The sequence below is a fragment of the Pempheris klunzingeri genome, chromosome 6 (genome assembly GCF_042242105.1).
Source record: "Pempheris klunzingeri isolate RE-2024b chromosome 6, fPemKlu1.hap1, whole genome shotgun sequence".
In the NCBI taxonomy this organism is placed as follows: Eukaryota; Metazoa; Chordata; class Actinopteri; order Acropomatiformes; family Pempheridae; genus Pempheris; species Pempheris klunzingeri.
Genome location: NC_092017.1, coordinates 29,305,404 through 29,322,695, shown reverse-complemented (window position 1 = coordinate 29,322,695; position 17,292 = coordinate 29,305,404). Strand labels below are relative to the sequence as shown.

The 17,292-nt window shown below is 49.2% G+C and overlaps 1 protein-coding gene across 2 annotated transcripts; it reads right to left on the bottom strand.

Annotated features, from left to right (window-relative positions):
- Positions 1 to 8,416: 8,416 nt before the first annotated feature.
- tmem259 (transmembrane protein 259) lies at positions 8,417 to 16,933 on the bottom strand. 2 transcript variants are annotated; one of them, XM_070832360.1, is made up of 12 exons: positions 16,473 to 16,933; positions 15,033 to 15,417; positions 12,748 to 13,080; positions 12,498 to 12,666; positions 12,000 to 12,110; positions 11,799 to 11,921; positions 11,563 to 11,663; positions 11,411 to 11,468; positions 11,215 to 11,298; positions 10,976 to 11,108; positions 10,498 to 10,597; positions 8,417 to 10,209 (listed from the first exon to the last, which is right to left on the bottom strand). In XM_070832360.1, exons 2-12 carry the CDS (start codon positions 15,252 to 15,254, stop codon positions 9,532 to 9,534), a joined length of 2,112 nt encoding a protein of 703 aa, XP_070688461.1. In that variant the 5' UTR covers positions 15,255 to 15,417; positions 16,473 to 16,933; the 3' UTR covers positions 8,417 to 9,531. The 2 variants fall into 2 exon arrangements, with proteins under 2 accessions (XP_070688461.1, XP_070688463.1); XM_070832362.1 differs by having other exon boundaries at positions 12,534 to 12,666; positions 16,473 to 16,931.
- Positions 16,934 to 17,292: the final 359 nt, after the last annotated feature.

Here is a 17,292-nt window from a genome sequence, read left to right as displayed (position 1 = left end):
ACACTGACCATGTTTCAGTCACTGTGGACATTTGGTCTGACCGAAAGATGAGGGGATTCCTTGGTGTCACTGTCCACTGGATAGAGAAAGAGGCAGAGAGGATACAGCCAAGGACTAATCTCTTGGCCTGCAACCGCTTCAAAGGCTCGCACACAGCTGAACGAATCTGTGACCAATTTGAGTCAATATGTGATGAATACAGCATCATAGATAAATTGGACTACATTATTAGTGACAATGCTGCTAACGTGCGAAAGGCTTTCACTGTGTGCTTCCCCAGTGAACAAGAGGATGATGATGACGGAGATCATCTTGATGACCCTGAGCTCTGGTGTGACTTAACCCTGGAAGATCAGCAAATGATAGATGCTGCTATGGCAAAGAAACAGCGCCTGCAGTGTTTTGCGCACACTCTTCAGCTGGTGGTGGAAGATGGTTTGAAAGAAACAAAAGTGGTATGTCCTTCTCTTTCCAAGTTATCCAAACTTAGCTCACTGCTGCACACAAGCACAACATTCAAAGATGTGTTTGATAGTGAATTTGGGGAACAGAAAGGCATCCCTGCTGCAGTCAACACAAGATGGAACTCAAAACTGAGGCAAGTGAAGGCAGTTCTCCAGTGTGATCATCTAAAGCTCTGTGCTGTTCTAGAAACGGCTGGGGATAAGGAGTTGTCATTCACACCACCAGAGTGGAGTCTGTTGAAGGAGCTGGTGGACATCTTGAAGCCGTTTGGAGAAGCAACTGATTTGACACAGGGGGAGAAGGTCGTCACAATCAGTGCAGTTGTTCCATCCGTCTTATCCCTCAATCACCACCTTGAGAAGCTGAAGCCTCAAGTTTGTTTCCTAAGCGGCCTGGTCAGAAGTCTCCAGGCATCCCTGAAAAATAGATTTCTTGGGATCTTCATTAACGTGAAAATGGCCAGGACTGAAGATGGGATCACTGTCCCCTTTTCAGATCCAGTCTACCTCAAAGCAGCCACCTTGGATCCAGCCTTTTCTCTGCTGTGGGTGGAGCCCCATGTGCTGGTCAGTCGTGACATCAAGGCAGAGGTGGCACAATGTGTTAAAGGTAAATATTATTGACTTTAATGCAACTTTTTTCCTTATAATCTGATCTAATTGACTGCAACAATAATTACATTTTTCAGTTTAACACTATCACCAACATCAATGGTAATAAGGGCTCTTTTGTTTCTGCTGTTGTTACATGTTTTGTCAGAATTGATCCTGCAAGATGCTGCAGAGACTGAGCAACCTGTGCCTGTGGTTGATGAAGAAGAGCAAGAGGATCTTGGAGAAGGACAAGGGCTGTTTGCTGCATACCATAAGAGGCTGAAGAAGGATGCTGGGACCACTCCAGCACTCCAGCTAAGTCACTACCTTGACATAGCCGCAGGACAGAATGCCCTTTTGTTCTGGGCACTGAACATGAAGACTCTTCCTTCACTCTTCCGAGTGGCCATCAGAGTTTTGGCAGTGCCTGCCTCTAGTGCTCCCGTGGAGCGACTTTTCAGCCGTGGCAGTGTCATTCTACGTCCCCATCGTGCACAAATGACTGACAGACTTTTGGCCAATTTGATCTTTTGCAAATGCAATGCAGTATGGGGCCCTGACATAGAAAAGCAACCCTGTTCATTGTTATGTTCATGTATTTGCACCCTAACTCCCCTCTTCTCACTCACTCACTCACACACACTCACTCACACACACTCACACACACACACACACACACACACACACACACTCTCTCACACATTTTTTTTTTTTTAAGTGATGACATGTTTGGAAAAGGTTAAGGCTAGATTTAAGTTAAGTAAAGTAAAAGGGCCATTTTGCAATATGATGTGAGATCAATACAATACAGGACAGAAACTGCTGTGCAACTAGTTATAGTGCAGTATGCTATGGAAATACAATGTCAGCACTTTTTGTGCAAATTACATTTGCTTCTTTCAAATGTGTTTGAACAATGTTCTTGCTAAAAAAGGTTTGAATAAATACAGATGTTGTAGCATACATGATCTGTGTAAATATTATTTCTCTGTTGTTAAAAAGACTCGAAAGGACTTGAAACTCAAATGGTAGGACTTGGGACTTGACCTGAGACTTGTCGGTCTTGACTTGGGACTTGACTCAGGACTTGCCTGTCTTGACTCAGGACTTGACTTGGGACTCGAGGGCAAAGACTTACTTGTGACTTGCAAAACAATGACTTGGTCCCACCTCTGCTGTATACATAAATGAAGTTAATGATATGCAAGTTCAGCAGACTACTGAGCAGACCCCAAATACACCCACTCATCTGGATTAACGCGGTCCTGAGTGATGTGTTTAAGGACGCCATGTATGCATGTCCACATGGAGCAGCAGGGGGCCGAGGACGGAGCCCTGGAGAACACCTCTGCTGAGTCAGAGGGATTTCAGAGGATCAGCTGGAGGGAAAACATCCTTTGTTAGTTTGATGGGGGCATCAATGTGAACAGGAGCCTGTTTATCAGATACATAAATATGAGATATGAGACCTTCTGGTTCTTCATGAACTGAAACAGTCAGTTCCTCTGCAGATGATCGGCCAGCTGGTTGTACTTCATCCTCCTCAGGATCTCCACAACACCAGTTTCACTGGATCCAGGCTGGTTTCACACTGGTTTCACACTGGTTTCACTGGAGTCGGAGGTCAAACTAATAAAAACTGTATATTTATTATCTACACTGATGGTTTGCCATCAAATCATCATCCTCTGTGTATTCAAAGCAAATAAATTATCAAATAAAACTAGTCTCATCTGTATGAAATTCATTATTTGACTGAAATTTGACTTTCAGACCAACAGTTCTTCGCTGATTAATGTTGTTGAAGTTCTCTTATGTTCAGCTCAGAACCTCATTCTGATGAATACATGTGATTTATCTTCAGAGGCTCTTTGAATGGATGAAGTGTTTGTGATGATGTTACCTTCTGAACAGCGAGTGGAGGCGGCAGCTGCAACAAAACAAACACAGACGTCAGAGAGTCGCCGTGTTCACAGATACAATGGTCAAAAACTAATAGGAGCCCGGTGAGACTGACGCAGTTCATCACTTTCTACCATGAGGAGGTCAAACCAAACCGGTCAGGTGACACTGTGGACTGTGGTCCTAAAGGCATGTTTCAACCAAATGACAAGAGAACTTTTCCTGAGGGTGAATTATGTTCAAAGGCGCAAACAGATGTGAGAAGTTACAGAATCAAGGAGGGTCATGCAGAGTGACGCGAATGACGCAGATCAGACGAATTTGCGTGTCGGGCAACTTTCACGCCCCAGTTAGGATGAGCATTAGCCCCTGTTAGCACGAGCATTAGATTAGATTAGATTCAACTTTATTGTCATTACACCTGTACAGTACAAGGCAATGAAATGCAGTTTGGCATCTAACCAGAAGTGCAATTAGTAGCAAGTGCAAAGATATATGGAAAGTATGTACAGAATATACAGAGTGAGGATGTTTACAGATGCTATATACAGATTAGTGCTATGAACATGTGTGCTAGTAAACATAATATGGCCCCAGACACCTCAGAGACAGCTTTTCCACTACCATAACTGCTCTGGATGGCATTAATCTGGCCTCCAGCTCCACTGTGAGGAATCTGGGAGTCTTATTTGATCAGGATTTGTCCTTTAACTCCCACATTAAACAGATTTCTCGGAAGCCAAATGTCTGCCTCTAACTTGGTATCTTCCCCGGAGCGTTTCTGTGCTTTCTCATCTCTCAGGTTCCTGTGGATCCTGTGGATCCTGGTCCTGGCCCTGCTGATGTGGTTTTCTGGTTCCTGTGGATCCTGGTCCTGGCCCTGCTGATGTGGTTCTCTGGTTCCTGTGGGTCCTGGTCCCGGTCCCGCTGATGTGGTTCTCTGGTTCCTGTGGATCCTGGTCCTGGTCCTGCTGATGTGGTTCCCTGGTTCCTATGGATCCTGGTCCTGGCCCCGCTGATGTGGTTCTCCACCAGCCAATGGATGTGCGTCTGTCCAAGGCTCCAGCCTGTCCGTCCTTGGGAGCTGGATCTCTCCTTCACTGTGGTGCTCCCGGAGGTTTCTCTTTTCCCACTGGGTTTTTTTTTTCCTTCCCGAAGAAGGAGGGTCATAAAGGGCAGGTGATGCCTCGGACTGATCCACCGGACTGATCCATTGGCCTCATCGATTGCTGGACTCTTTATTAGATTGTTTGTTCGCTTACACTTGTTTATTTCAGTGAACTTTGTAAAGCACTGTGAGACACTCTGTTGTGATATTGGGCTATACAAATAAATTGAATTGAATTGAATTGAATTGAATTGAATTGAATTGAATATATGGTTATATGGATGAATGAATGAATATAGACATGATATACAGGTTGTATTAATATAATAGACTAGATTAAGGGTGGAATGCACATATGATACAGGTGTGTACAGGTTGAGGTGATTTAAATACTTATAAATAAATAAATACTTATTTACAGATGGGACAGTATGGTGATGTGTCGGGGCAGGGGGGTCAGCAGGGGGCAGAGTTCAGTAGGGAGACAGCTCTGGGGGAAAAGCTGTTCCTCAGTCTGGTGGTCCTGGTTCAGAGGCTCCTGAAGCGCCTGCAGGAGGGTAAGAGGACAAACAGTTTAGGGGCAGGGTGGGAGGAGTCCTTGAGGATGCTGCGAGCTCGACGCAGACAGCGTTTCCTCTGGATGTCCTCCATGGCTGGAAGAGGAGTCCTTATGATATGTTGGGCAGTTTTCACTACCCGCTGTAGCATCTTACGGTCTGCGGCAGAGCAGTTCCCATACCAGACAGTGACACAGCTGGTCAGGATGCTCTCAATCGCACAGCGGTAGAAGTTCACCAGTACGCTTGAGGACAGGTGGTGTCTCTTCGGTGTCCTCAGGAAGAAGAGGCATTGGTGAGCCTTCTTAACCAGGTTGGAGGTGTTAGTGGACCAGGAGAGGTTCTCAGAGATGTGGGTCCCCAGGAACTTGAAGCTGGAGACACGTTTCACAGCCACCCCGTTGATGTGAATGGGGTTGTGTGTGTTTCCGCTCTCCTTCCTGAAGTCACTGATGAGCTCCTTAGTCTTGCTGGTGTTAAGGAGCAGCTTATTGTCAGCACACCAAGCGGCCAGATGCTGTACCTCCTCCCTGTAGGCTGTCTCATCGTTGTTGCTGATGAGGCCGATCACCGTTGGATCCATGTGCAGGTCTGCAGTCGTGGGTGAAGAGGGAGTAGAGGAATGGGCTCAGCACACAGCCCTGTGGTACGCCTGTGTTGAGTGTGATGGTGGTTGAGCAGGTGTGTCCTGACCTAACATGCTGGGGTCTGTCTGTCAGAAAGTCCCTTATCCAGTAACAGAGGGGGGTGTTGATGCCCAGGTCTCCAAGTTTAGTGATTAACTTGGAGGGGGTGACGGTGTTAAATGCTGAGCTAAAGTCAATGAACAGCATCGGTGCATAAGTGCCCCAGTTAGCGCAAGCGCTAGCTGCTGCTAGCACAAGCACTAGCCCCAGTTAGGACGAGCATTAGCCCCTGTTAGCACGAGTATTAGCCCCAGTTAGCGCAAGCACTAGCCCCTGTTAGCACGGACATGAACCGGGCAACGGATGAACAAGGCATTGTCAGTTGGCTGAAAGAAGAGCAGCATGAGGTCGCGTATCGCACCGCTGGATGCCACCGGCATCACCAGACCAAAACATGAGAAGCCGCAGACATCGATGATCACATGACGATCTGTCACCTGACGAGGTGTGACGAACTCCACCTTGTCCCCGGTGAGCCACAGACAGGAAGTGCTGACCGCCATCTGCAAATCAGTAAACCTTTATTGGTCCAGAGGAGGCAGACGTGGACGGAAGCTGGACAGGAAACAGGGCCTGGGTCTGGGACCTGGGACCACAGTGCTGCCATCTGGGTCTGGCGGCGCCGCGGTCCCGGGTCGCAGACCACCTGAGTGTGGCTCAAAGAGGGTTCTCCTGCACCTCAGAGCTCTGTACCTGCGCCCTGAGGGTGGTGGGGCGAGATGTTCATTCAGAGGATGAGTGGAGTCCCGTTCTATTGAGTTTGCAATGCGTGTTATGGCTCTGTTATTGAGTTCAGTGAGATTGGGTGTGGGAAGACCTATTATTTTAGCAGCAGTGACATCAGGTTGTGTCATGTGGTTACCACTGATGTGTCAGTGCTCGTCTCCTCTCTGATGTCAGACCAACTCTGTGATGTCACTTCGTCTCCTTGCAGACAAACACCTGCAGGAGGATGACATCATAACATCACCTGACCACAGCTTCACTGATCAATACCAACACCAACTACTGTAGCCTAGCTTATCACAGAGACAGAAAGCAGGGGGAAACTGTTAGCCTCGCTTGCCGTGGGCTTACTGAACGTTGGGACAATCTTCAGCAGGACACTCACGGCGACGCTCTCGTGTTCCAAGTGTTTTCCCAGAAGTTTCTGCGTCGTTGGCCTGTCGGCTTGCTGCAGCTGCTCACCCCCAGCGGGAGTCATGTGATCGCCGACCAGCCACTGGAATGTTCTGAGCTCGATGTCTCTGAGGCATTCTGGGAAATGAAAACAGGATGGCATGGATGAGTCGCTGATGACATCACACATGCGGTTCATGGCTTTCTTCAGACTACGTGGGTAAAGTGGAAAGCAGACCTGGGCCCTGATTGGCTCGTCTTCCAGCTCCTGCAGTAAGAAGGGCTCTGATTGGCTGAGGGCTTGGTGGAACACCTCCTGGGCCTTGCCCCCAGTTGTCCTCACCAGGTCCACCAGAGCCCCGTTCTTGTCCCTGTGGACTCCGTAGATGTTAACAGCGTCCCTATGAGCGGCACTCAGGATCCCGTAGTCCTGCATGGTGCCCAGGATGGCGTCCGGCCGTTGCATCCTGCTGATCAGCTTCCTGCGCCACGTTTTCACAAAATCCGCACCAGGTTTTGGAGCCGGTCCGGGTCTCGGAAAGTCTACAGGGTGGCAGAGGTGGCGGAGCCAATCATCTTCAAGACAGCAGCCAACACGGTCAGCGCCCCGTCCTCTCGGTAACACCTCAGCAGGGTTTTGGCGGTGCTGTGGGCATCAGCGGACCGGAGCCAGCGTGGCGGGACGGCAGGGAAGTCCCGCAGGACATCCTGACTGAGCCCTCAGTGGACCCTCCACAGTTCAACCCCCCCAGCCGCTGCAGACGACAAAACATCTCATTAAGTGATTATTAATTTAAGGGCTTTACCTTAAAATCACATTAATTTATCCATTAAAAACAATGACCTTAACAGAATAACATGAAATTATACAGAATTGTTACATATTCACATATGAATATATATATAAAATGAGTAAAAGACACTTAAAATGCCATGAGCCTTAATTAATCTATTTAGGGTGAAAGTTAGGGGCCAAATGCTGGAAGAATCCCTGAATCTGCATCCTAACTGAAATATTAAACTCATCTCAGAAGCTAAGGGGTTTATTCATCATTTTCATCAGGTGTAAAAAAATAAACCCCTTAACCCATGCACAGCATGAGACCTTTAAAACCCCTTAAGGTTTCCATGAAACCCATTAAATGTCTGAGGACTGAATAAGAATCAAATTAAAATCTCATGAAATATTCTCTTAACGTGACCCTTAAATTCAGCCTTCAGGGGATTTCACCTCCGCATGGAAACAAATCCCTTAAATTCTGCTGTGTGTGTTTGTGTGTGTGCTAAGGGATATTCACATTAAGGTGTTTTGGTCCAGATCTGTGGCTTCCCAGTATTTTACAGTACTTCAGTATTTAGGAGTACTTCCCAGTATTTTACAGTACTTCAGTATTTAGGAGTACTTCCCGGTATTTTACAGTACTTCAGTATTTAAGAGTACTTCCCAGTATCTTAGAGTACTTCCCATTATTTTAGAGTACTTCCCAGTATTTTAGAGTACTTCCCAGTATTTTACAGTACTTCAGTATCTTAGAGTGAGTGTCTCACCTCACTGAGTGCTGCCGGTGTCTCACCTCACTGAGGGGAGTTGCAGCTCCTCCTGATGTTTCGGTGTTTGTGACGATGGTTTTTCTCTCTAACTGATCTCATTCTTCAGTCTGCGTGGGCTGTTGGGCTGTTTTCAGGGTCACCACCGAGTTCTACTTTAGAAACTAGTACTTTCTGTGACCACCGCCGAGGCGGAGACACAGAAACACACCAATACTGATGAAAACCCACATCTAAAAACAGCCGATTAGGCTGCAGGTCAGACAGGACGACCTCTGAGCCAATAAGAGCGAGAGTTTACTCCAGAGACCAATCAGAGAGCCTCGCCTAAAAACATCAGCATCAGTTTAAGAAGAGCTGGAGCTCTTCTGTAGATGTTCGATGTCATTTTACCACGGAGCAGGAAGAACTGAGACAGGACAGGTGTGGTGCAGATGGTTCACTGTGGTTTACTGGTTTACTGAACAGGTAAATACAGGTGGGCTAATGAGGCTACAGTCATCCAGCAGAGGCACCAAGAGGAAACACCCCACCCCCCCACCCAGGCTGCTTACACACCTCAGGCTCCGCCTCTTTCACCACACTAAGGGGAGGAGTCTGTTGGAGGTCACTGCTGATCACCTGACCAGCGTTGCGTTCAGGTGACCCGATACATCAATCAATAATCAATCACTAATCAGCAACGGGCTGACAAGGTGCACCTGAACGCATCTCAATGACATCACACCAACATCACAGTGACAGGGCTCGCCCTCTGGCGGGGAGGGGGGCGGAGCCTGAGGCGGGACACAGCTGGCGTCATTATGCACAACCAATTAACTCGCTCCGCTGCGGACATCTGAGGCGTCCACAGACAGTCTGAGGATTATTGATAAGGCATCCATTGACAAGAAGTCCAGTCCGACCGCCACCCCCAAAACTACTTCCTGTCTTTTCCTTCAAAATAAAAGCAGATGGAAACAGAAAAAAATACAGTTCAGAGGTCACAGCCTCAGTTTGTCAGAACACCCCAGGCCAATCGATCAATCACAGATCAATCACTGATCAGCAGGGTCAAAAACAGGGCTTCCTGTGGTTTTGTTCTCAGAGTCAGTGAAGTTTTTTCACTTCCTTTTTAATCAGTTTCTGCTACTTTTTAAAGGACCAGTCAGCTGTTTTAAAGGTTTGGGTTTCTCAGTGTGGTGGATTCTGGGACAGTCTGAGCCGCTGAACCAGATTCAGGTTCCACAGAAACCTGTCAGACCTGATACCAGGCCAGCTGATCTCTGACTTTTATCATTTTAGGGACCTGAAGAAGAGAAATTATTCACTGACTCCACCAACAAAGACCCTCCTCACTTCCTGCTTCCTGTTTCCTGTCACACTGATGCGGCGACCTCCTGCGGGTCCCAACCCTCTGGTTGGGATCTGAACTAATCAACCAATCAGGTATTTGTTTCAAATCAAAAACACAAATGCAGAATGTGGATCAATGGGCTGATCACTAATCAATAGAAGCCACCCCCCCTTGGTCACACAGGTGTGGTGATGTCAGCAGAGCCACACCTGGATCCTCAGGACGGGGTCTGACAGGAGCTCTGCTGCCGTGTTGCGCTGCAGTCCCAGTCTGTTTCTGAACTCTGTGGGGGGGGGCAGTCTGTCTGTGGGGGGGCGGCCTCTGAGGGCCCCGCCTCCGCCGTCTGGAGCCCTCTGATTGGAGGGCTGGGTGAAGCGTCGGCGCCTCCTGCTGCAGGTTTGATTTCGACTGAAACAACTTTCAGATCCTCTTCACCTCCAGATCCTCCCGTCCAGAGCTCAGCCACACCCCCCTCTGCTGTTCCTGCTGCCCCCCGCCCCCCCGACACGCCTCCTCCATTGACCTCTTCGACAGGGTCAGATGAGGAGGGGCTCTGGCTGGAGGAGGACAGCGCCTCAGTGATTATGGCGGCGGTCTGAGCGACCCAGTTGAGCTCCGACCTGACCTCCCCTGACCCTCCTGCTTCTCGGGGGGAGGAGGAGGAGGACTGGGGGTCGGTCTGGATGCTGCTGGGTCCGGGCTGGGTGGTGCTGGCAGGTCCTGGTCCTGGTCCCGGTCCTGCAGCAGCAGTACTGTGGTTGTTGTTGAGGTTGTCCTGCAGGGCGGTCTGGTTGGCCTGAGCCGCCTGCTGATTCTGGAGCAGCATCTCCTGGATCCGGATCTGCTGCAGGATGGCCGGGAGCTCGTAATGGTGGAAGAAGTAGATCATGGAGTGCTGCAGCACAAGGAGAGGAAGAGGAGGAAGAAGAAGAGGAGATTAAGGACAGGAAGTGAGCCTGCTGCTGGTCCACACATCACATGACCCAAGAGGAACCTCACAGTTCAGGTCCAGTCCTTCACGGACCGCTTCAGCTGGTCTCATTTCAGGATAGGAAAGGATATCCTGGGATATGGAACAGGACGGGAAGGGGTATTCTGGGATAGGGAATGGAGGGAGGAGCAGGAGCAGGAAGAAGAGGAAGGAGCAGAAGCAGCAGGAGGAGGAAGGCGATGTGGTTCTGACCTGGATGAAGAGCCAGGAGGTGACCAGGGCCAGGCTGCTGTACTGGCCGTTGAAGCGGTAGTGGTAGGCGTAGAAGGCGAAGTGATACAGGTAGAAGAACCTGGAACACAAACACACCTTTAATTTACACCTTAAAAATGGCCTTAACTTTGAAGGAGTTTTAAACCCTCAAAACCCCTCAACACACCCAAATCTTTCATTCATCTTAACATAAACCTTAACAACAACTTCATTTCGTCACATATTTCACATTCATGTGGAAATGAAGCATGAACCCCTTAAACTCTCCTTCATGTGTCCATTAAGGGATTTTCACATTAAGGTGTTTTTCTAAGGGGAATATTAAGGGTTCAGACAAAGGGGTCTAATGGGTTTTAAGGGGTTCATTAAGGATATTTGTAGGACTGATGTGTACTGAGTGGCGGGCTGGGCTTTAAATGAGCCAATGGTGTGAGCCGTTGGTGGTCACGTGACTGACCTCAGCCAGTGGCGTTTGCTGGTGTTGGTGTGGCAGCAGATGGCGTCGTACTGATCGGCCAACCAGACGATGAGGATGATGTAGAACGCCGTGGTCGTGTCATTGAAGAACTCCGACATGATGGCCTCCATTCCTGACCACAGGAAGCAACATCACAGTCAAACCGACGACCAGAGTGTGGCCTTAATGACCACGAGGTGACCAAGAAAACACCACCGGTTTTCAGCGTGGGGACTTACCGACGAGCGCCAGAATGACGGTGAGCAGAGGGGCTGCTGGGAAGGCGATGGTCATGTTCATCTCCAACATCTGAAGAAGATCCACTGAGGGCACAGACGAGACCGGATCAGCACATGGAACCAGTAAACCAGACTGGGGTGGGTGTGTCTGTGTGTGTCTGTGTGTGTGTGTGTGTGTGTGTGTGGTGAGACTGACCGATGAAGACGAAGATCTGGTGATGAGAGTATCGGAGCAGCATAGACACTGACAGAGTCTGAAAAACACAGAGACAGGACGTGGCAAGTGAACGCCTCTCAGAACCACCTGAAGTGTTTCAGGGCCGTTGGCCATCAGGATGGTTCACTTACGAATATGACCATGATGACGAAGGCGGCCAGGTAAGACGTCCTGGCCATCCACATGCTGACGAAGCGGTAATGTTCTCCAGACACCACGTTCCTCAGGAACCCTGCAGAGAACCAGAGAACCACACCATGACATCACCAACCTGCTCATGACTCGATATCCACAGTGACATCACCTGTGACCCACCCAGAGGTTACCGGGACTCACACCCGGTTACCAAAGGAAACCTAACCTGTACCTTTGTTCTCCTCGTTCTCAGCAAGCGCCTTCACGCTGGACATCAGGATGTCGTCGTAGCCCAGAAACTCATCCAGCAGGAAGCGACTGAAGCCGTCGCCAAAACACTCGTCCTTCATGGGGTCTGAACACAGACAGGTGAGGCAGTCAGGTGACTGAGGCTCAGACAGGCGTGTCAGGAGTGTGTCAGTGAGCATCTCACCCAGAGTGACGACCATGACGGGGATGTGGAGTCTCTGTCTGGTGCTCTGAGACAGACGCAGGAATCCGTACTCCAGAGAATATTCCACGATGTACTCCTCCTGTGGCCAGACTGAAACAACCAGAGACCACTGAGACCACAGAGACCACAGAGACCACCAGAGGCCACCAGAGGCCACTGGGACCACTAAGACAGATTCTGTGCACCCAGCATCATTTAAAGGTTCAGACATGGTCTGAAGTTGAGGTGACGTCCACACAGGAGTTGGCATGTTAGCAGCTTGTATTTGTGTGGCAGACGATGCTTTCAGGTGCAGCTCTGAGTGTAGCTCAGTCACTTCAACTGAAGCAGGCGGTGTGATCACAGTTCTAGAGAAACGCCACATTCAAATAAAACTTTATTTGTCCTGTCAGTCACTCAACACAGCGCCACACAGTGTTGGAATAAAAATACCCAGAATCCAAAATACAGGAACTCAGGAGGAGGAAGAGGGTTTACCTGCTCTGGTCATCACCTCCAGCTCAGACTTCATACCTTTAGTGGCCTGACTGAAGGAGACGTCCTGGCTGTCGTTCACTCCTCCTCCTCCTCCTCCTCCTCCTCCTCCTCCTGCTGCTGCTCCTCCGATCAGAGACGGCTTCAGGCGAGGCTCGATGTCCAACTCAAACTGCAGAGACAACAGAGAGGTTCACACCTGATCACACCTGATGGCTGTGGACAGAACTGAACCTATGACGTTTCTGCTCACCTGCACTGAGCTGTTGTCAAACATCTCCAGGGTCATCTCCTCCTCGTCCTCCTCTTCGCCCAGCAGCGCCGCCAGGCTGAGGCCGGCCACTCCTCCTCCTCCTCCTCCTGCTGCTGCTCCTCCTCCTCCCCCCTCCTCCACCTCCAGCTCCTCCTGGAGGTCGGCGGAGTCGTAGTAATGCAGGACGACAGCGGCTCGGCTGGAGTTTCTCTGGATCTCCACCCGCAGGATGCCATCACGGGGCCAGCGCTCCCTCACCACCTCCAGACAGTTGATGGGCGAGCGAGAGAAGGCAATGTGGATGTAGGCGAGGATGAAGAGGACGAAGAGCGCCTGAGCACAGAGGAGATCAAACTGTCGTCAGGAACACTACGTGACAAACAGCCCCAGCACCCGTGCAGACGGTCTGCTGCTGGACCCCATCACCGCACTGCACTCATGGACAGAGGGGGGTCCAGCACTCCCTCTCTGGATCCTCACAGCGCTAACGGGGAGGATGTTTCTGCCACAACACACAGGTCAAATGAAGACTACACAACGATTTACAATGTGCTTTTCACATGACCCGTCAGCCTGTAGCGTGGCTCGAAGGTCTGTCTGTTTGCTGGAAAAAGCCTGGAGGTGTGACTGCTGTTAATCTGATGGAACAACACACCGCACCAGACTCCATTCAAAATATGGTCCGTTTAATCCTCATTCCTTCAGATTAGACATACCTTCTTAATTTACAGGAAAATTCTGTTGTTTTCAGACAGATTTCTGTCTGTTGTTCACATCAGTGTGAAAATGGGGGAAATATTCTGAGCACACTCAACTGCTGAAGTTCAGTCAAAGATGTTCTCCTGGACAGACTCACCAACCCCCTTTCAGAAACGCTGCTGTCCTTGTCTATCTGTTAAAATGAGCTTTTGGACAAAGGAGACTTGCATATGAGTGAGCCTTACAGCTTTATGCAGACATGACGACACACTTATGAAAGCAGACTCAGAGCTAAATGATGTATGCCACCCAGGGTGTGACAGGAGGTGGTGGTACTACAGGGAGGTGAAAGCTGTGATCAGGGTTAGGGTTCTTTTCAGCTGAAACCACGACTGGAGGACATTTTATCACCAGGTTCATGTTTTATCAGAGAATCTGTGGCATAGACTGACTAATGCTGAAACTGTCTGAGCCTCACTAAGTCTGAGCTGCACCAGCAAAACACAACAGTGGAGATGACGTTCATTTTGCTTCATCATCCAGCAAATATCAGCTGTGATCTTAACTGTCACAGCTGAGCAGAAAGCTCTGAGTGAAACAGACAGCTAAGCTACAGGAGAACTAGTAGGTTTCTCTCCCTGTGACCACATCCTGGTGTCTGAGTGACTGGTAGGTAGTAAAAGTGTTGGAACTGGTCCACTAGATCACCTCAGCCAGCAGCCACCAAACGGGCTGCAATGGCTGCAACGTGATCCTTTGGGACAACTGTACCTGATCACAGTAGGTCCACTAATGGCGCTTTTCCATTACACAGTTTTAGCACTACTCTACTCAACTCGGTTTGGGTCGTTTTCCATTACAATTGAGTACCACCCCAACGTGGGTGGGGTTGTCATAGCAAGGTGGCCCGAAACTCCAGTGACGTCATTTGTATGCGACACAAACAACACAACTGAGGACGTGGAGCGTTTGGTTTGCGTGTAGCCGTTTACCTCGTTCACAGAAATAATAAAAACGCACGGTCGCTGTTGCCATGGTTTAAAAAACGGCGGGTTTGATTCTTGTGAACGAGTCGCTCTCATGACTCATCCAGTGATGTCACTCCCTGGCCAATCAGTGGCCTGCAGTCTGTTGACGTCACATTTTCGGCTCGACTCAGCTCGCTTGGAACCCCGGCCGAGGAGGTACTAAAAAAGTACCCAGTACCAGGTACTATCACCTGGTGGAGAACCATAAAATCAGAGTAGAGTCAAGTGGAGCCGAGTAGGTGCTGGTGGAAAAGAGCTTGTTTGATCCACTGACAGGCTCAGAGTGTTATTCTAAGTGTGTGACAGCATGATGGAAAGGATCCCTACAGAGAGAGACCTGGAAGATCCTTTTGGTTTAACCACAAACAGCACACACACCAGACTACATTCACTAAAACAGGGATTTTAGAGCTGCTGCTCTGCTGCTGCCTCCATCAGTTAGTTTTGTGACTTCTGAGTTTTAGAGGGTTAGTCTGGACCTGACTGAGTCCTGTAAACACACCAGCGCTCTGTGAGGTCAGACAGGGTTACAGTGCAGACCTGCAGACACATTCTCACCTTGAGCAGGACGAAGAACTCAAAGACTCTCCTGAAGGACGGAGGGAAGAGGCGGGCGTAAGTGACGGCCATCTTGAAGAAGAGGGCATGGAAGAGGCGGTCTCGGACGTTGATGAGGGGGTTCTGGTTCATGTTGGGGTTTCGGATCCGATTGGGTCCCATGTTGTTGTTGTTGTTGTTGTTCAGAGGGACGTTGTTGTTGTTGGCCTGGTTCTCAGACATGGTCTCTGTCTCTGATTACCAAGCTCACACAGACCAACGGCCAACTCTACGTCAGCATGGCTGCTGTCAGGCTGCTCAGAGGAAAGGGGGGCTGACCTCAGACCAGACTATGGGGGTCTCTAAACAGGTGATTCACTCCAAGCCGACTGATGATGGACTGAACCTGTGGGCCAGAAAATGGGAGAGAAAAACCATGTAGTGATCCGCTTCCTGGTCTAACCTGGTCTCTCTCCTTGTTCAGTAACATCACTGTCACGTCTCCCTTATAGCTGGCAATGTACTTTAATGTACACTAATCTGCTATTAGCATTAGATATACTGGCATTAGCCATGACTAAACCCGACCAATCGGAGGAGGGTCATGACTAAACCCGACCAATCGGAGGAGGTAAAAACACTGATGCGTCACTTCTGGCTCTAAAATCACGTTGGCAACGGCCATAAAGCCCAGGCTTAAAATACGGTCCACATACCAACAGATGACATCGCAGTGGACACGTCCACTTCCTGTTTACAGTCTGCAGGTGTAGTGTGAACTGCAGCAGCAGTTAAACCAATGGCCTCCTAGGATTGGTCGTTCACACTCTGTTCTCATTAGACGTCGCTCAACTGTTTCACACAGGAACTTTAAGTCCTGACCAATCACCGTCTAGCTTTTACCGACATACGGCTGTTCAATGACGGGTGTTGCTATCAATTATTATTACTGGTGTATTAAGCTAATAATCACAAGTCAGTAAATTGTGTGTGTGTGTGTGTGTGTGTGTGTGTGTGAGTGTGTGACAGAGGCAGACGGAGTGTTTCAGTTCAGTCGGATGTTTCCTCACAAGAACAATTGATTAACTCTGGGATCAATGATCAGTATCTGCTGATATCCAGAGCCTAGCTGTCAGATCGGTGCCTCCCTCCTTATTGATCACGTGACCTACTCATCAGGTAGAACATTCAGACACAAACTGCAGCGCCACACCTGGACCTGTGTCAGAGCACTGCCAAACACCTGACTGAGGACCAGGCCTCTCATACTGTGGAACGTACACGTGTACTGCTGGAACAGTACTTGTGTCAGAGTACTTGTATCAGAGTACTGATAGTATCAAAGTACTAAAGTCAGGGTACTGATAGTATCGGAGGCCTGTCACATCCTCCAGCCAACACTTTGTATCTCTGTGCTGTTCATGCTAACATTAGCTTTATATTAGCATTTAGCGGACTCACCTGTTGCTTCCACCGCAGTGTGTGTCCACGCTAACATACTAACGTCTTCTTCTCGCTGTTTTTCACAAAAGAAACTCATAAGCAAGACGGCTAGCTGGTTAGCATCGTTAGCACACACAGAGAGATAATGCTACAGGAGCTAGCAGCTAACGCTGGTTACACTGAAGAGGAGCAGCGGTGTTAGCTAGCAGCTAGCCAGCCCCGGACTCCGTGTTGACTCATTTCAGTCTGACCAGCAGAGCCCGAGGAAAGACAAGTCTGCGGGGGTCCCGGTGAACTCTGAGCTCAGGCTAGCTCAGGCTAACTCAGGCCAACGGGCGCTATCCGCAGAGTGACGGCTGCTGTTATGAGACGGAAACAACCACAGCGGAAATACGGGTCCTTCACCTTCTCCCAGCTAGCTGTCTGTCAGGTGCCTGTGGCTCGTTTACACACGTAATAAGGATAATTTGCATATTCTCGCTTTCTGGTTAGAACTGTGTTTGTATCATTTCGTCGTCCCCATTTACAGGTGCAGCTGCACCTGAACGGATATTGACCAGGGATATTTGATCAGCATATGTCATTAGAAATGGATGCACAGCATTGAACCTGGCAGACATAGTCGGGGGTGTTAGTCCCATTTAGCGGTCTGTCCCGCGGCGCCTCCTCAGACAAACACAAATTTCAATCCAACAGAGCGGACAGAAACACTGAAACGATTATTACACGTCACAGACACATTGAACACGAAGTCAAATACAGATTCGCACGTTTGACCAAAGGTTTTTCTGTTGTATTAACTGTTGTACATACAGGCACACGTAGAGGCAGCCGTGTG

Coding starts and splice junctions, on each gene's coding strand:
- tmem259 (XM_070832360.1), bottom strand. CDS start 15,254: ATGTCTGAGAACCAGGCCAACAACAACAACGTCCCTCTGAACAACAAC. Junction 13,081..15,032: donor AGTTCTTCGTCCTGCTCAAG/GTGAGAATGTGT, acceptor CTCTGTGCTCAG/GCGCTCTTCGTCCTCTTCAT. Junction 11,469..11,562: donor TCGTCATCATGGTCATATTC/GTAAGTGAACCA, acceptor TGTGTTTTTCAG/ACTCTGTCAGTGTCTATGCT.